The 19,935-nt window shown below is 41.6% G+C and overlaps 3 protein-coding genes across 4 annotated transcripts in view; 1 reads left to right on the top strand and 2 right to left on the bottom strand.

The window, feature by feature from the left end:
- Positions 1-1,648: 1,648 nt before the first annotated feature.
- On the bottom strand, positions 1,649-9,400 carry LOC134181227 (uncharacterized). The gene is made up of 8 exons (XM_062648466.1): positions 6,438-9,400; positions 6,202-6,375; positions 4,885-4,950; positions 4,578-4,828; positions 4,402-4,514; positions 2,668-2,830; positions 2,471-2,607; positions 1,649-2,237 (listed from the first exon to the last, which is right to left on the bottom strand). The coding sequence occupies exons 1-8, from the start codon at positions 9,004-9,006 to the stop codon at positions 1,856-1,858; spliced, it is 3,855 nt and encodes a 1,284-aa protein (XP_062504450.1). The 5' UTR covers positions 9,007-9,400; the 3' UTR covers positions 1,649-1,855.
- Positions 9,401-13,147: 3,747 nt separating this feature from the next.
- On the top strand, positions 13,148-19,818 carry LOC134181228 (uncharacterized). The gene is made up of 8 exons (XM_062648467.1): positions 13,148-15,018; positions 15,301-15,468; positions 16,165-16,233; positions 16,295-16,530; positions 16,583-16,695; positions 17,264-17,426; positions 17,484-17,620; positions 19,164-19,818. The coding sequence occupies exons 1-8, from the start codon at positions 13,371-13,373 to the stop codon at positions 19,564-19,566; spliced, it is 2,937 nt and encodes a 978-aa protein (XP_062504451.1). The 5' UTR covers positions 13,148-13,370; the 3' UTR covers positions 19,567-19,818.
- A 35-nt stretch (positions 19,819-19,853) lies between these two features.
- Positions 19,854-19,935, bottom strand: part of LOC134181229 (uncharacterized) — a 10,652-nt gene continuing 10,570 nt past the window's right edge. The window contains exon 8 of one of the 2 annotated variants that reach the window (XM_062648468.1): positions 19,854-19,935. This exon is cut by the window's right edge and continues 171 nt beyond it. The gene's annotated coding sequence lies outside the window, so the exon portion shown is untranslated. The other variant, XM_062648469.1, reaches the window with a different exon arrangement.

The following is a 19,935-nucleotide window of genomic DNA, read 5'->3' as shown; positions in this document are numbered from 1 at the left end:
GTTTGCTTCCGGTACTTGTAATAGACTTTACAAACCAGACTGATCTGGTTGAGCACGACACTTTTTAAATATGTTTCTGCCATTAAATTTTATTAGGAAAAATACTTAGACAACCGATTTTGGAATATATAGACTAAGAATTTAGACAAACTGAAATTCTTGCATATAATTGTTAATACTGCAAGAAGTTGTTACTCATGATGTACCTTCTTGACCAGCATTGCAATAATATATATATATATATATATATATATATATATATATATATATATATATATATATATATACTGATACTGAGAACAACAGACAGTATTAGCTACAACTAGTCACGCCTTTCCCTCTGGCTGATCACCACTAGACCGTTAGGAAAGAACGGTAACAGACAACAGAAACCATTAAATCTTAACGTAGAACAGCTATGTTGCCCGTCCAATATTTGTGGTTGTAGGAAGCGTTCGGGCTACCCAATTTGGTGAACACTGCAATGGCTTCTTCAGCAGCTAACTGCCTGTCACTAATCTACTATACATATCATATGTATATGTATAGTCTTCGCTAATATGTCAAACTATCTGAAACGCTAGGATTAGTTTATCATAAGTTTTTTCTCAGATAATTATTATATGTTATTGTATGTCTGCATCGCACACATAAACATGATGCAAAATTAAAACATAAAAGAAAATATTACAACAATGACAACAACAACAAACAAACAAACTATATCAGTCAACAACAACAACAACAACAACAACAACAACAACAAGAAAAAACTCTCAGTCAACAGAAATAGGAAGTTAATTAATAAGTGCAGTGCTGCTGAAGCGTAAAGGTTGCAGTAACCATTCACATGCCAGATGACCTGCTGCACGGTCAGACAGAATTCGAAGCCTCAAATTCAGTCCTAGTTGCCTTATATAATTTCTTGAATTACAGAACTTGCAATGTGTGAGCGTACTAAACCCGGAGTAACACCAAACCAGTCAGTTTAAATGCTTACCTGCTCTGTATTTGGTGTAGACACCAGCATCTTCAATTCTTGGCGGCTCTCTACATCCGCTGAAGCGAAGACACTCAAACGAGACGTCAATTCAACAGGACTCTAACGAGAGAGCCAAACGTTTCATCCAGAAACTATCCACAAATCGTAAATTCTCTGAAAGAATCATACACACGTCAAATAGGCCGCTAAAATTCCGCTTATCCGGGGCATAACGTGTCACGTGACAGCATGGATTACTGTTGTACATCCGTTATTGTTTCACTGATTACTGTATTGAAAGCCTCGAGAGCACATTACCGTTTTGTACGTAGATAAGATGCAGCTGGTCGCCCTAATTAAGGTTTAGTCAAAAAGTACTCAATCACGTGACCATCGATTCTGGTCAAACTGATTAACTAATGAATTACATACTAACACCCACAGACTATAGCATTTATTCTTAATTCAGTGTGGTTTAGTTCAGTTTTTGTGTCATGACTAACTTTCAGTATTTTATATTATTGCATACCGTGATCCAACCATCACACTCTGAGAGCAAAGTGCAGCAGTACGTATAAACACAGCGACAGCCAGTCTAAGCCATTTGGATGTCTCCTTTAATTAACATACATAATAATCAATTTGCTATGCCTTCGACATAAAGTCCATAAATTATGAAAGTCACTCTTAACACAACTAGTTGCTCTACATGCACTCATTCCAGATGAGGCGGTCAAAGCTCTAGCTAAACAACGCTCACTACACAATGAAGTTGATACTATACAGTGTGATCTATCTACCCAATAAATCAAAACTCTCTCTATTCATTCTAAAAGCGGCGTTAATACTCTAACAGTTTGAATGCTTACAGATCTATTTGAGAGACACCGTGCTTCTCGTCACACCAGATTTCTTCATGGATTCCAGTTTGTCCTCTGCTGGAATCGTGTTGTCACGTGCTTCTAGCACTAAGCTTTTGGTGGATCCCTTGGTGACCTCATCTGGGGCTATTGTGGCAAATCCGTTGGTTTCTTTGTCGGGTTTTCCAAGTCCTGGATCATCGTCCTCATCTAGACCTTCGGCAATTTCGTGGCACAGCTTCCAGTGCATGTATGGATCTTCTTGGGGGTCTGGATTGAATGTCCTGCAGTACTCAGCGAGTCGTTCGAGATAACCGTCGAGTTCTTTGTAGATTTGAGTGAACGTCATTCTATCTTCAGCGTTCTGAAGCCAACATTGTCTCATTATGTCGTATCTAAAGGATGCAAAAGTTGTATAATTGAATTACTAGATGTTTTACTTATGAACTAATATAATGAGTGTGTGTGCACGCATGCGCACACGTGCACATGTACATGCACAAACACACACTCACATTCACACACACACACACACACACACACACACACACACACACACACACACACACACACACACACACACACACACACTGTCATAACAAACAAACACAGCACATCACCAGCTTACACTTCCTGTGGACACTCGTCTGGTCGCTGCAACCTTCGTCCACGTTTCAATAACGGAATCACCTCCTGATTCGAAATGCCCGGATACGGAAGCTGAGCCAAAGTCATCACCTCCCAAAGTGTCACACCATACGACCACTAAACAAACTCCCACAATCACACACAACACGACGATCAACAGAAATCATCAAACCATACCACATCAGATTTTGTCGTAAATGTGAAGTCAAGGAGACTCTCGATTGACATCCAGCGAACGGGAAGTTGACCACCTTGATCCATACGATAATAATCCTTCCCTTCTTTCATGGTCCGAGCTAATCCAAAGTCTGCAATTTTGATTTTTAAATCCAAACTGACCCTATACACAAAAACCAAAAATCCTCATCACACTTTGCGATAACAACTACATAACAAAGGACACTCAATCCTCCCTACTAAGAGACCAGCCGCTGTCCGGATACTAGAAATGTCCAGAAGATAGAGATAGCTAATGCGCGTTATATCCTTGGAATCCCAAACCATTTTAATGTAAAGGTGAACGTCATAGCAGGTCTGCATACAGTATGCGTGTACAGTACACACTTGTACTACAATGTCATGTACATGTGTACTTTGTACTATAGTTACATACGTTACATACACATTCTCCTACACACTGGCACGTAATAGTCAAGACAGGCTTGAGAATTAAGTGTTTAGATGGGGAGTTTCTTGCCAAAGTGCTTACCCTCGAAGCCCCAAGACTTGATATGTGCTGGAAAAAGTGTCCGGTCTAGGGAGGTGTCCAAATCTTGGAGCCTGGATTAGGGAGGTTTGAGTGTAGACTAATTGGCTCAGTGTGAAAGCTCTACAAGAGTATTGTAAACGTGGAAATTTTTGCCGTTTAAAATTTTCACACTTTTGCATCCGAGACCATTTTGCGGGATAAAAGTTTTGCAGTTCCGAAGTAACTGATGAAAGCATGTCACATGATTTCATCAGTTACGTGATCTAGTCTAACTACCGGTTATGAAAAGCGAGATGTTGATAAAAGACTGTCTTCCCCTGCTCACTGATGTTCCTGGTCTACCACAGAGTGGAATAGAAGGCAAAATTTATGGTCAGACATCGTGCTTAGCAAAAGAAGGTTGACCTGGTATTTTAAAATTTGGGCATTCCTTCTTATCTGATTTCTGTATTTATTTGCTATCAAAATCAAAACATAAACTTTGGCTTGTTTGCTGTTGTTTTGTTACATGGTTATCGTGGTTTGTAACCAAAAAAATTTAAATTTTAGTTAAAGCAATTAAGGCCGGTAAAGTAATGACATGAACTGATCAAGAGCATGTTGTTCAACAAACAACGTAGTTACCGGCACGTAGTCGTCCCACCGTTTGTCCTATTCGACTGCGGCTATTGCAATAAATGATGCTTGGAGCAATAAATATGACATTGTGCTCTACAACGTCATTTTGCACTCAAGCATCTGGAGGTCATCAACTCTTAGATCTTGCCTGCTTCTGTCAGTTGTCTGGACTCTTAAGTTGCTCCCTGATTCCCTACATGTACCATCCATGCAATAACTATTACACCTTTACCAGTCATGTAGGTATGTCCGATCACAGCCAAATTGTGGTCGGTCATGAACACCAGTTGGCCGGTCATGCAATGACCATTGACCGACCGTTATATTCCACTCTGTATCACCTTCAGCAGTAAAGGCTACGAATGACTGTGTGTCACTTTGAGAAGGTCATCTAAGAGGGCTGACTGCAAGCGAAGGAAAGAGTGTGAGTACTATGCACACACTCCCTTGGAAAGATTGAGCATTGTGCAGGGGAGAGGGGAAACACCAGATCTGGATCTGCTACTGTTTCTTAGGCGCCCCCATTTGTCAACTGGTCGTAAAGACGGGTTCCTATATTAAATCCAAACAATATAAACACTTACATGCAATTTCTGGTGGCAAGATCTCGATGAACGATTCCCTTGTCTGCAATGTATTCCATACCGCATGCAATCTGCCATGCAAACTGCACCAGCTGGAGTGTCGAGATCGGTTTCTAGAGTAAACATGCCACATACAACTCAATCCTATTGACAGACCCAATCCCACATGTTCTCACTCTTTCTTCTGATTGAAGCTCCATGTCTTCCACCAGTGTCGCACGTCTTCCTGGTCGACGTTTTCTCAAGTAAGTTTTCAAGTCGCCGAGTTCCATATATGGTAATACAATAAGTGGGGAGACGTGGCGAGCGTGGGCCGGATCGCTTGACCAGCAGATGCCGTACAGCTCCATCACGTTTACATGGTTTAAGACCTTCATCTGCAGTCCTTCTCTGACAAATCCGTTCACCTCGTTCTGGTTCATTCGATCTGTCAATGAAGAAATGATTATGTAAAATCGGGTGTAGTGTGCGATGGATACAAACCTTGGACAGACTTGAGAGCTATGATTTTTCCATCCATTGTTCCTTTGAATACCTCACCAAAGTTGCCTGACACAGAACACAACTTTCATTAATTTGTGTACAATGTAGTTAATTGGATAAAGTAGAGCTTCTTGTGTCACTCTTTAGTTAAGGACTTTTGACTTGATGTATTGTATTTGAGGTTGTGAATGACTCATTAGCTCACACTGCTCAACTTCGTTCAAGTATTGACAGACAGACAAACAGACAGACAGACAGACAGACAGGCAGGCAAGCAGACAGTCAGACAAACAGACTGACAGACAGGCAGACATACGGACAAGCAACTAGACAGACAGACAGGCAAGTAGACAGACAGACAGACAAACTGACACACAGACAGACAGACAGACAGACAAACTGACACACAGACAGACATACAAACAAACAAACAGAGAGACAGGCAGTCAGACAGGCAAGTAGACAGGAAGACAAACAAACTGACAGACAGACAGACAAACTGACAGACAGACAGTCAGACAGGTAACTAGACAAACAGACAAACTGACAGACAGACAGTCAGACAGGTAACTAGACAGACAGGTAACTAGACAGACAGACAGTCAAACAGGCAAGTAGACAGAGACAAACCGACAGACAGACAGACAGACAGACAGACCGACAGACAAGCCAGATGGCCAGACCGACAGACAGACGGGCAGACAAACAGACAGACAGACAGACAGACAGTTATAGCAGACAAGTTATATAGCATTCACAGAGCGAACACTACAGTTGCAAATTATTAAATCACTATATGTGTAGGGCCTAAGGGTCTTTTTTGTTTGTGTAGTTCTTAGAATTATTTAGTTTAGATCATCATATAGCTTGTAATAGTACTGATTTATGAAAATATATGTATCGGACAGACAGACAGGCAGACAGACAAACAGACAGACAGACAGACAGACAGAAAACAGACAGAGAGACAGTCAAAGAGATAGACAGAAATACAGGAAGACAACTACATAGAAAGACAAAAGAGACAAACAAACAAGCAAGCAAAGACATACATAAAACACAAACATTACAATAGAAAAACAAACAGATGCACAGTTCTGATGCACCATGTACACATTGACCAGCAGACATACAGATAAACAAACACATAAACACAAAGATACACAAGCACACGCGCACGCACACGCACACACACACACACACACACACACACACACACACACACACACACACACACAAACACACACACACACACACACACACACACACACACACACACAAATATACAAGTTAATCACATTCACAGACAAGCCATACCTTTCCCTATCTTTGCTTGCACTTGTATGCGACGAGGCTCTATCAGCACCTCCTTAATTGCCTTCACGATATCCTCATCCCAGAAGTCAGCAGGAATAATGATAATCTGGCTGTCGACATGAGCACTCGCAACATAGTGATGTGACGGTTCGCGTTGAAAGTAATTACTATTAACTGAAACACAAGAAAATAAACAAATGCAACAAAGCAATAAACACCGAAACACTGAAATGTACCATTAAGCCCATCTGGAAGTACAATCGACTGTTTACGTTCCACATGCTTCTTGTATGACAACGACACAACAATTCGAAGTATTAGTGAAAGAATCGCGAAAGCCGGAAAGACTGCCAACACAACGAGTAACCGAACTTGAACCAAGCACGAGCCAGACCAAAGAAAGACGGCGATGAGAACGAGAAAGATCACAGTCAAGATGAACGACATAATCGGAGTAGCCCAAGACGGCGGCTTTGGTCTCTGGATTCGAACACGTTTAAATGTGGCAATAAACACAATGGTAGACGTGAGTATGATAATGCAATTCAAACAATATGACACATAGATGAGAGGATGATCTCTTGCATCTACACACTGCTCAGCGTTTGTAATGTTACTGCTCTTCTCGTTATCGATATGAAAACTGCCAATCGATGACAGAATTATCTGCAAAACAAATAAGAGGAGAAATATCGTGGCCTTTACTTTGAGTCGCTTCAGTTTCTTTCCGATTCCTTTCGCTAGGACGGCGATCAACATGACTGTGTAACACACACATCCGACAATGTTAACGAGAAAGTCAGCCACGAGATGATCACACGACAGAGCAGAGACTGCATCAGTAGCAATCAGGATAGAGAGAAGAATCGAAGCAGCTGTGACGATGAGCAGAAGTATGCTACCGAATTTCAGCATCGTCCCCCAAACAGAAATCCAGCCTTTGATGATGCCGTAAGTCAAACCGACGACGCACAGTAGCAAGAGTATGAAAACAGGTAACGCTACCATGCCACGTACATCCTCACTAGAACAATATTCTTCAGGCTTACTTACTTGTCCAATGTTAATTAATGTCGAATTTGACGTTATGATTGGCGTTGTCGTTGATGCTATCGTTGGTGTTACTGTTGGTGTTATCGGACAAAGCTCTTCATTCGGAATCGGTTGTGGACTCCATAGTGATACACTAACATTCTTTCTAAACACTTTCAGATCAAATAACCTGTCCTTCCTATAACCATCTGTCATTGTCCATAATCCATACTCTTCACCAACCATACGTCCAGCCTCATTCTTCAAAATCAAGATGTCGTAGGCCCATTTACGAGACTGAACGTATGATAAGAAATACAGCTTGTCCATCATTATAACATTACCAGTCCAACTTGTTACGTTCACTCTACGAAGACCGTAATCGTCAAACCTAACGCCTCTGTTAGTTGGAAACAACTTTCGATAAACCTCAACATATGCAGCAATCGTATAGACAGAGTCAATAACAACAAGTGCATTCGTGTTTCTCAAAATCGGACGTCGAATTACTTCTAATTTCATATCGTCGGTACAATTGACACTAACCGTACACCCGAAGTACTCCTGCCAGTACTCTTCCAAGTATGTGTTACGTTTCATCTGTCTTGATGATAATCGCAAACCAGCCATGTGATCTTGAAATTTGTCGTATCCGCTGAGATGGGTACGTAGACTCACAACTTGTTTTGTGTCATTAACCAAGTTGTTTATTGTTTCATATAGATCGTCTGCATGTCTTGGTTCACCCCAAAAATCTCCCAACAGAAAAGCACTTCTTCTTCTCAAGCTTGCATCGATATAAAACGTTTTATACAATCCCTCCGGTCCCAATAATGAATATCCAAATGAAATTGATGAGAAGACAACAAATGCATCTGGGTAGCCCTCTTTCTCTAAAGTCTGGAAAACGGTGTGAGTAGAAAAAGTTGATATGTCTGTAGGGTCAAAGGTACCCGTCACATGAGTCCTCGTGCCAGCCTTTGACGATTTTTCCTCATAAAATCGAGTTTTGAACTTGCATTTTCGTTCTTGAACAAGTTTGTAAAATTCCACACTGATGTTTTGTCCACAGTTGTCAGAGCTCGTAATTACAACAATGTCTTGCCATCCAGCATGCTCAAGAAAATCAATGGCAGCTCTGGCCTGAAGGTCACACGTGTGGCCAACATAACGCACTGATTCTCTGAAATCATCAGGCTCTATGTCTGGCAACTCCGGAATATCCAAAACAGGAAAAATACCTCTTCCTTCTGGTTCTCTAGATTGAGGATCTAACTTGAACAACTGCCGAAAGACATTTTCAACTCTGATAATATCAACGTTGTCCGAACCATCACTGTGGAAAGGACCAACTACAGTTGCTGTGACGTCATGCTCTTGCACCAACTCCTTGGCCACGTCGTTCACGCAGTCCGTCCCATCCAGCAATCCGCACGTATCACGTATGGCAAAGCCAAGTGTAGCATTGCCGAGGAGCGTATCATCAGCGTTGATGGCGTCTACAGCGAGTCCTAACGCTTCAGTCAATTCGACACCCTCCCGGTGTAAAGCACGGTCGTGAAAGTCGCTCTTGAGTGTGCAATAAATTCTCGCATCGTGTCCTTGCGTCCTCTGATGAATAGAGAACAGTCCACCAATCGTATATCGAGTAGAGTTCATGCCATCAGTGATGACACTATCGAGGTACGGGCAACCGTCAGGTCCAACAGCACGGTGTTGAGGCACACCGACAAGCAAGATGAAGAAGACCAACACTATGCGTTCGTCTCTCATCGCTCTACACGTCAAAGTGTGATTAACAGCGGGCGGCGACGCTAAGTGCCAGGCTAGGCAACGTAAGCGAGAACCCAGGAAGTGGGTAGAAAAGCTAATCAATGTACAGAGGCGCGCTCTGACCAAACCCAATACAAAGTGGCAGTCGCGGTTGTCGATATTTGGCCAGGAAAAAGATCAGAACATTCCGGACAAGTACTGCGGAAGTTTCTCGCCGGCTGTTGACGTAAGACGCGTAGGCCAGAGAGCAGAGAGCAGAGATGAATACGGCAAAGCGCGTTTCGGGAAGTGACGCAGTCACGTGCAGCTGGTCGGTGTGAACGCCCACACATTAATTAAGAAGCGGCTGTCGTTGTCTAGCTGAGAACCGTGCATTACGACACGCATGATCACAACGTGAGCGGTCGAGAGCAGGCAATCGACACTTTGTATACACATTGGCTATTTTTATTTAGATCCGGGTGTAGTGTTTTAGGTGTGGCGTTGTAGGCACACTTGCCCTACTTCTACAGTCATCGATCATGCTAATTAGATATTGATCACAATGGAACAAAAATTGCATCTATTGTTTGCTGTTTTAGTGAGCACGTAAGCGTTGTTAAAACGTAAGCAAGTTGATCTAACTAAATGTTTACGTCACCACTAACCTTTGCCGGTAATTACGCTGAAATGCAATAGTTGGTTGCTCTCTATCCCGAATGCGGTAGCCTGGTTACGAACATGCAAAGCAATTATTGAAGCCAGACTGATTTGCGGTGAAATCGTCTAGATGACGCTAATTAGAGAACAGATTGTCTTCCGTTCCCAGATTTTCCCAGGACGTGGTTAACGTGACGTCAGGAATCGACTACTATTGTAGCTGACCCCGTCCACGTGTTTTACACTTTTTGTGCGTGTATGTACTGTACACTCACTAGGAACAACAGAACTAACTGTAATTGTGACTGGAACGCCTCCTGTTCTTGTACTGTGGCTTCAGTGGCAGATTTACAATTCTAGAATTTACGTGAGACATGGGAGTCTTTTTAGGTTAACTTAGTTAATTAATATGTTAGAGTCTAGACCAACAGTTTTCTACAAGCTGAAATAAGCCATTAGTAGGATTACACGAAACGCTAGCGGTGTGTGTGTGTGTGTGTGTGTGTTGTGTGTGTGTGTGTGTGTGTGTGTGTGTGTGTGTGTGTGTGTGTGTGTGTGTGTGTGTGTGTGTGTGTGTGTGTGTGTGTGTGTGTGTGTGTGTATCTTTGTCTCTGTGTGTGTGTGATTGTGTGTGTGTGTGTGTGTGTGTGTGTGGTGTGTGTGTGTGTGTGTGTGTGTGTGTGTGTGTGTGTGTGTGTGTGTGTGTGTGTGTGGTGTTGATGAATTTTGTTATCTGAAAGTGTCGTTCACAAGTCTGGAGGATGTTGTGAGGAAATTGAAAACATTGCAAAGCCAGGACAGCATTCAGTTAATTGTTGGCGGAACGATTGTTCACCAATAGAAATTTCTCTAGATCTATCAAACTGAAAGTTTTCTAAACTATTATTGTTCTGCCAGTACTATTGTATGCATGGCTGTAATTACGATTTGGCTGTGACTCATGCAAGTAACTTTCAAAAGCTAACTAGACAAATTTCACTTAAAATGTATCAGACCAATGTTTGGATTGTCTAAATGGCATAATTAAAATAACCAATCTAAAGAAATCTGGCAACAGCATATGAATATCCCGTAGAATTGAAGATCAAAGACAACGACTAGAAATGCCAAACAACCTTCCTCAAAACAATTCGTTACAAGGAAGTACAGTAGACTTCTCAATCATATATAGGCGCCCAGCTTATGGAACACTGGGTTCAGAAAGACCTGAAATAATTGAACTTATTCAAGGCATTTTAAACCCACAATTTGGTATAAAAACTACTACCTAAATTTTAGGGGTGTCTGTGTGTGTATGCGCGCGTGCGCACTTCGTTACTAGTGGTAGGAAGAAACCAGAAGCAATTTTATCGGGGTCAAAAAGCGGATTTTGAAGCAACATCCTTCTCTCCGCCGCTTAATTAGCAGGGGCGTACAATGACGTCATAGTCCAGAAGGGTAACTTTGCGAACAATTAGCAAGATAATAACAGATGTAGATCCTCATGCGTTGATCATGATAACAGGTCTGTAATCTAGACTCCTGTTGGGACTCTAGAGGATATCAAATCAAGTCGGATTTCTTAGAACTAAAATCGAGATAAAAGACTCCATTGCCCCGCTTGGATCCGCACTGTGTACCACTACCGTGCAAAAAGGTACAATCATGAATGTACTGTTGAAATCAGGTCAGAGGATAAAAATAGACATACACTGTACCCTCTTCCTGTCCTGTTATCTATAAGTTATGGTGTAACTGATCAGATTTCTGGAATTGTATAGTATTCCTATATTATTATTTCACTATCATTATCTAGCAAATACACACATTTTTGGCATTCGCAATCTTGTTAATGAAACTGCAGTTCAGACCTTCTATAAATGTAATTATAATCAGGCACACCTCTTCAGTTTTTCTGTTATTGAACCTTTTTTCAGACAAGCCTGCTATTTTCTAGAAAAATTTCGGTACCTTCTGTAGGGTCTCTAGACGTATATTTCACAAGATTTTCTAGTTAATTAACTTAATTAAGACTTTATGTCACGCATGCGCAAACACTTTCCCTTAACTTGTGCACAACGTTAGCTTAATTAATTCAAATGGTGTGATTTCATACACAACGGAGCTACTAAGTACTTTGGTAGCACAAATGCCTTTTTAGTTTGTCTGCGTGAACAATCTTCGCCATTATACGTTTCTCCTTCAAAACAGTCAAACTGCGTGTGGCTGTCGAGAACATGGCGTACTTTACAATGACAATCATCACCGCAATGGCGTAGTTTACAGACACAGATATGACGTGGAACCCGAGATAACCACATGACTACAGTCCATCTGTACCAGACACCGCCATCCCTCACCGATGACACATGATATCACATCCAAACAATTGATGAGAACATGCAAATTGGCAACATCACTGATCCAGTTTTGCGGCTGACAGCTCGTCCACGACATAGCTAAAAGGATTCTTGGCCTGGGTGAGCCTACAGCCTGCCTTCAGCACACAGGAAATTTCCGCCCATTAATTAACCCTACAACCATTTGAAAAAGGTCAGAAATTTATTTGATTATTGAGTGCCCACTAGGGCTCGCTCAAAAGGTTGTATGTCTTACTTCACGTCTTTCTACGTCTGTGTTGCATTGCAAATCAATGTCAGGCTCTCTGTTTTCATATATCCAGTTCTATCTGCTGCTAGACTGTTTGGTCTTCCTGCTAGTTGGATTCTTTGCATGTCTTTCAACGCGTACTTCCTCTTTCTATGTGCACTTGTGGTCTGCTTTGCTTCAGATGTTGTCTCGATGAGATGATGAGTTTGAGAAGATTGGCAAGACAGTGTGTCTTACTTTGGCATGTCTTGCTGGTCGAGCAAGCTTTCAATGTTCCTGATCATTGTCCTAGTTCTACAACAGCGTCTCAAAGTGGAATGAATAATGATGACAAGGTATTCACAGTTGGTGGCTTATTCTCTATCCACCAGCAAGATGTCAACCAATTAACTGGTCAAACTGAGTGCACAGCCACCAACCCACTGTTGAAACCTCGATTTCATCGATTTGCTGTCGAGCAAGCAGAGGCTCTTATTCTAGCAGTAGACATGATCAACTCCAGGTCTGACATCCTCACAAACGCCACCCTGCACTACGCCATGTGGGACACGTGTGGATTCTCAGAGAGTCATTGTGTTGAAAACCAAGCTCAAGCTCTTGTTGAAAACAATGATGTCATAGGCACCATCTTAGGTCCTTTCTACTATGAGGGTCCAGAACCTTACAGCGAGCATGACATTGTAGATGTCTATGAACATATTGTGATGCATAACCCAGGCAGTTCAACTGGTCGAGCTGCCTTTCCATTTGTTGACATTCCATTCATTTATGAAGGCATCCATGCTCATGACAACATTAATGACATGCTTGTATATCAGCAGGAGTCGTGTGTGCTACAGGCACAAGCAGCTGTTGACATTCTAAACCATGTTGGTTGGCAGCAAGTATTACTAGTGACGAGTGGTGACAACTGTGGCAGAAGATCTCGTCAGGAATTTGCTAATTATGTAATAAACCAAAGCTCTACATGTCAACCAAATGTTACTTACTATGAGATATTAGACCAACAAGCCTCGTCAAAGTCAATTAGTGGATCGGGTCGAGTGAATGATCCAATTCGAGGACAAGGATTAGACTTCTTAGACATTTATACTGTCAGCCAAACTGCTCCACAGGCTGTTGTTCTCTTGTCTTCAATGCTACATGCAAATCGATTCATCCAAAGTTTCTTTCGTTTACCTGTTTCAGCTAGACATTCCTTCTCTTTTCTGTTGGGAGAGTTTTGGGGCATGGTAGATGACCCTGATGAGTTGTTTCAAATGATACTTGATGTCAAACAAGAAGTAGAGAAAGTTGTTTCAATCCGTTCTCAGATTGAAGGAATAGACGCCTTCCAGAATCACATGGCATCGCTGAGATGGAATTCGAAAAGTCTACAAAAGAACGCTTTTCTACGAGATTACTGGGAGAATAAATTCAACTGCAGCATAAGTGAGAAAACCTGCAACAGCGAAGACTTCCTTGAACCAATCACTCGTCCAATAGTTCGACACGTCGTCGCTCCTCTTGTCATTGATTCCATCTACACGATCACTGCATATCTTGACAACTTCACAAAAGCAAATACGGGACAGTCAGTGTATTACAACAATCAGAAAAGTATCCAAGAAGGTAGCAACCACCCTGTTACTAAAATCACGTCATGGACAGGCAATATCATTAGCCTCATTCATCCATCTGCTCCACCAATGGGATGGCTCCAACCAAGTCGCTGGGTCTACGAATTCTTGCTGCTGAATACAACAGGCAACCAAACAGAACAAAATCAATACGTGCTACTGGGCAAATGGGAAATCAACAATGGAAACCGAACTCTTGAATTTGATGACACAACTCACAGTTGGAATTCTGAGACATCAGTAACATGTCTGATCCCAAACACTGTCGATCCAACAGAAATGCCATCTTTCACTTTATCTCAAGAAATTGATCTAGAAGTAAGTTCGATACAACCAAATCAAGCACAACCACCAACGACCACCAACTCATCCCTGAAGTGTTCTCACACAAAAGTGATTGGACTCGTTGCTGTCCCTATAGGCATTGCCGTATTCCATGTTCTATTTGGTATCTTCTTCGTTGTACGGAAAGGATGGCCAACTGTGAGACATTCTGCTCTCTCACTAGGGGGTGTATTACTCATCATCGATTCCATTGTAGTCATTCTCATTGCAATACTGATCGTATCCAATGCCCTGCCATCACTAGAGTGCGACAATTTGATACTAGACTTTCTCATCAACACATTTGGTTGCGTGTGTTATGCAGCATTGCTTGTCAAGCTGCTCTCTCAAAGTGGAAGCACTTTGAACCAATTTACAGCCAGATTGAGTGTCTATGTTCTCATCGTTTCTATCCAAATGACTTTGTCTGGTCTCGCATTCTTTAATTTTAACATCAAGGATACTCTGTATCAAACAAATGCAGATCATTGCTTAGAAGCAAGACAACATATCATGGTCGTCGTTGCCTATTGGTATAACGTAGCCATCAATGTCTTTAGTGTTGTCACTCTGTTGATTGCATACTGTGGACAACATCAACTGATGTTCAACTCAAAGCCTCAAGTCGTCGTGGCAGTAGCAACAACATGCTTCATATTCCAAGCAGTCGCTGTGTCAATCCTATTGTGGACATCAAACTGTCTTGTGCATTCCGCATTTCTCGTTGTCACAGCTGTTTATCCTGCTATCGTCACTCTGGCAATTTCGGTAACAACAACCATGTCCAGTGTTTTGAAAAAAAGATATCTTGATGAAAATGGAATTCCAACCTCCATTTCAGGTATGTCATCAGTTGTAAGTATTTATCATAATTCATCTACATCAAGGTCAAACCCTGACGACACCTTACTATAAATTCTCAACCACTTTTGTTGTTCTGAAAACGGAAACATGCATATGCCAGTTTTACCATTGTTGTTATTGCTATAACAATAGATTCAACTGTAGACTGGTGTGTGTGTGTGTGTGTGTGTGTGTGTGTGTGTGTGTGTGTGTGTGTGTGTGTGTGTGTGTGTGTGTGTAGCCATACCCACTTTCTGTTCTAATTGTCGATTTCTTGTAGTTCGTCGTGACCTTCCACGTATCCAGTCACATCATTACATCAGTAATCTGATGCAGAATTCTGCTTTTCTGTCTCTGCAAATCTTCTTAGAAGATGACGTCATCAAAGAGATGCACGACGTGGTCATAGATCCAAACCGCCTGGATGTGGGAAAAGAGATTGGAAAAGGTGTGTACAAGATAGTTGACTGATTGTGTGTTTATATCATAGATAGACCTGTGACTACAACAAGCCATAGAGTTCTGCATATACAAACAAGACACTCAAGTGTTCCTTTCCATAAATAAGCAACAATACATTGTGCAATACAAGTGGTATGTTTTTGTTAGCCTTGTACCAGGCTCGGGGGTTTGTTGTTAAACAACAAGCTAATGCATCAGTAAATGACGCAGAGATACATTCAGTTACTGCAGATCCTGACTGTTCTGCAACAAACTGTACACCAACTCAACATACAGTTTAACACAATTCTTGTAGTTGGTGAATTGTATTGAACAATAATACATAAATCATGCATGCAATGATGCAGTGAAAAGTTAGTTACCATCTGGCAACATGACAAACTGTTGGCAGTCCATTCAAACAATAGTGCAGTGTGAGACAAATTTCTAATTTCAATTTTATGAGCGCGTCAGAGTCTCTATGTTCAAAATTAATGTGAGAAAGAAGAGACATAACAGCGACACAAGAGACAGGCACGTACGTCAGTAGAAGGGTAAACAGCTAGACAACCAGACTGATAGGCAAGCAATCAGCCAGACAAACACACTGACAGCCAGTCAAACAAGACAAGATCGGTAAGACAAAAGGCAGACAGACCGACAGACAAACAAGAAAACACGAGTCAATGTACATACATGATAGGAAATTTTGGAGAGGTGCTGCAGGGCAAACTCGATGGGACAGTGCCAGTTGCAATCAAGTCAATACAAAGTATGCCATAACAAGTCCCTATAAAGCTAATGACAAAACACAGATTCATCTATCACTGCAGGTCGACTGAGTCAATCGGAGGTCAATAGTTTTATCAAAGAAGGACTCCAGATGAAAAATCTCAATCATCCCAATGTCATGGAGTTAATCGGCATATGCTGGTCTGATGATCCCACCAATGAGAGGCATGTCTCGCCATACATTGTACTGCCGTTCATGGACCTTGGAGACCTAAAAACCTTCTTAAGAAAAAGAAGACCAAATCGACGTACTGAAGTACCTGACAACCCTTCAAAGGTTGTTGTTTGGGTATCTCTTGGTGATTCAGAAAGTAACTGTGGATATTTAGGAGCCTATTGATCTGGTGCAGTTAGTCAAATTTGGACATCAGATAGCAAGAGGGATGGAGTATATATCTGCAAAGGGGATAATACATCGAGATCTCGCAGCCAGAAATTGCATGTAAGATTGATGAAACATTTTGTTTTGTTTTGTTGTTGTAAGGTTGTTACACACACATGCATGCACACACACACACACACACACACACACACACACACACACACACACACACACACACACACAAACACATGCACAATTCATGTGCATGTACATACACATTCACTCTTACATTAAAATGGGACACAGCACACACACAGACACACAGACACACAGACACACAGACACACACACAGACACCCACAGACACACACACACACACACACACACACACACACACACACACACACACACACACACACACACACACACACACACACACAATTCATGTGCATGTACATACACATTCACACTTACATGCAAATGAAACACAACAGCACACACCGCACAACAACATACTTCCCAATTACCAGACTGCACACAAAGCAAACAAACCTACCTGCTGCAAACAGCAATTTCACTATCCGAAATGATCACCTATTTTGAGCCTGCAAATTTAACACACAGAATACTCAAACTCTCAATCGAAAAATTCCAACACAAAATTGCTTACTGCATTGCTTCCTCGTAGGATCAACTGGAATCAAGAGATCAAAGTAGCTGACTTCGGCTTGGCTCGAACCACGGTAGAAGGCAAGGAGTACTACCGAATGGGACAAGGAGGTGAACTCCCGATACGTTGGATGGCTCTGGAAAGTCTTGTTTACATGACGTTTGATGTGAAAACGGATGTGGTGAGACAAATAATGATGGGGAAAATGGTTAATCAGGCTGGTAGTGGTTCTGTGCAGTGGTCGTATGGAGTGACACTATGGGAGGTGATGACACTAGCTCAAGTGCCTTATCCTGGAAGACAAAATCAAGATGTGATTGCATTGCTGAGAAGTGGGCAACGATTGGAGAGGCCAGAGAACTGTCCAGAGGAGATGTAAGGAAAGAAAATTACTACAACAATTAAACTACTATCCTTATGTCCCTCATTTTAGTGTGTGTGTCTGTATGTGTGTGTGTGTGTGTGTGTGTGTGTGTGTGTGTGTGTGTGTGTGTGTGTGTGTGTGTGTGTGTGTGTGTGTGTGTGTGTGTGTGTGTGTGTTCATTGCCTCTGTTTGATATGGACAGCTATCTGACAAAAAAGTCCAACTAAACAACTAATTGAGAAACCAAGAAGCCGATTGATCAATTTCAGATGCTGTAGACAAACAGACAAAGAGGCGGAATAACAGACAGAAAAATGGACAAAACGAACAAGCAAGCAGAAGGCAGGCTGGCAGTTACCTAAATTAACAAACAGACAAACAAACAGACAGACAGACAGATAGACAGACAGACAGACAGACAGACAGACAGATAGACTGACAGACAGACAAACATATGACAGACAGACAGACAGACAGATAGAGAGACAGACAGATAGACAGAGATACAGACAGACAGACAGATAGACTGACAGACAGACAAACATATGACAGACAGACAGACAGACAGATAAAACTTGCTGATTTTTAGCGTAGATTGTAATAATGTCTTGTATAAGAAATATATGTATTGACAGACAGACAGACAGACAGACAGACAGACAGACAGACAGATAGACAGACAGACAGACAAATAAACAGACAAACAAACAGACAGACAGGCAAACACATAAACAGACAGACAGACAAACAAACAGATTTTCCGTCAACTTACTCTCGTGTATTAGTTCAATTTATGAAAATATCTATTGAGGCAAACAGACAGACACACAGACAGACAGACAGACAAACAGAAAGACAGCGCAAACAAACAGACAGACAGACAAACACATAAACAGAAAGACAGACACACAGACAATGCAGACAAACAGACAGACACATAAACAGACAAACAAACAGACAGACAGACGACAGATGTTTCCGTTAGCTTAGTCCCATGTATTAGTTAAATTTATGAAAATATATATTGAGACAAACAGACAAACAGACAGACACATACACAGACAGACACACAGACAGACAAACAGAAAGACAGCGCAAACAAACAGAGAGACAAACACATAAACAGAAAGACAGACAGACAGACAATGCAGACACAGACAGACACATAAACAGACAAACAAACAGACTGACAGACAACGACAGATATTTCCGTTAGTTTAGTCCCATGTATTAGTTCAATTTATGAAAATATATATTGAGACAAACAGACAAACAGACAGACAGACAGACAGACAGACACATAGACAGACAGACAGACACATAGACAGACAGACACACAGACAGACAGACAAATTGACAGACAGACACATAGACAGACAGACAGACACATAGACAGACAGACACACAGACAGACAGACAAATTGACAGACAGACACATAGACAGACAGAGAGACAGACAGACAAACAGACCGACAACTAACAAAACACAACACCTTCAAACCAAACCAAAACGTAGAATGACAAAGACACGATTAACATGTCTATCTCGCCTAGCTACGAAATAATGTCCCAATGCTGGGACGTCTATCCAGAGTCTCGTCCCTCCTTCACATCCATCGTCGAACTTCTAGAAGAATTCCTCTCAGAAGCTATGAACTACTTCGATCCAACAACACCCAAACTAGTAGAGCCTCCAACAGACTTACCAACGCCCCAACAGTCCGAAGAAATGGAAGAGGAGAAACAGAGCAAAGAGCCCGACAATGCCTGCGCATGCGCTTGTGATGTGGCGGCAGATTCGAAAGACGCCATGGCAACGGTAATTGCCAATGAATCGTTGACGGACGAGTTGCGGCCCAAAACAGACGTGGAGTGCAAATTGGAGACTACAGAAACGCTAAATGAGGCAGTTGACGAACGTGCAGAAGAAACAACAGCTACTTCGAATTCAGACTGACTTGCAAATTAGCATTATCCGGGATATTATCCGGGATAACAGCATGCTTAATGTCAGGAAATTGGAACTTTAATTAATTAAATTAATACTTAATTGGATTTAGTTTGCAACTTCGCATGTGCTGCCTACACATAATGACAGTTGTCACTGTATCTAACAGAAACAATCAATTTTGCACAACTAGTGACATCTGCGCATGCCCAATAGTAAACAATTGTGTCGATTTCACAATTATTCGGATGACTGACGGACTAGTATTCCTATCAAATTGTTAATTATAATATTTAATTAAATCTGATAGTCACACGACATCCACAGCTACTCCATGCATCTAAGTCGTCAAGAGTTTGTTCAATGTATGGATACTAT

This window comes from Corticium candelabrum, chromosome 6 (assembly GCF_963422355.1).
Source record: "Corticium candelabrum chromosome 6, ooCorCand1.1, whole genome shotgun sequence".
Taxonomy (NCBI): Eukaryota; Metazoa; Porifera; class Homoscleromorpha; order Homosclerophorida; family Plakinidae; genus Corticium; species Corticium candelabrum.
Note: the sequence above shows the minus strand (reverse complement) of the source record. Positions and strands in the feature narration are given on the sequence as shown.

Coding starts and splice junctions, on each gene's coding strand:
- LOC134181227 (XM_062648466.1), bottom strand. CDS start 9,006: ATGAGAGACGAACGCATAGTGTTGGTCTTCTTCATCTTGCTTGTCGGT. Junction 4,951..6,201: donor GCAAGCAAAGATAGGGAAAG/GTATGGCTTGTC, acceptor GTTCTGTGTCAG/GCAACTTTGGTGAGGTATTC. Junction 4,515..4,577: donor AGCTTCAATCAGAAGAAAGA/GTGAGAACATGT, acceptor TGTTTACTCTAG/AAACCGATCTCGACACTCCA.
- LOC134181228 (XM_062648467.1), top strand. CDS start 13,371: ATGCTACATGCAAATCGATTCATCCAAAGTTTCTTTCGTTTACCTGTT. Junction 17,427..17,483: donor TTGATGTGAAAACGGATGTG/GTGAGACAAATA, acceptor GGTTCTGTGCAG/TGGTCGTATGGAGTGACACT. Junction 17,621..19,163: donor GAGAACTGTCCAGAGGAGAT/GTAAGGAAAGAA, acceptor TATCTCGCCTAG/CTACGAAATAATGTCCCAAT.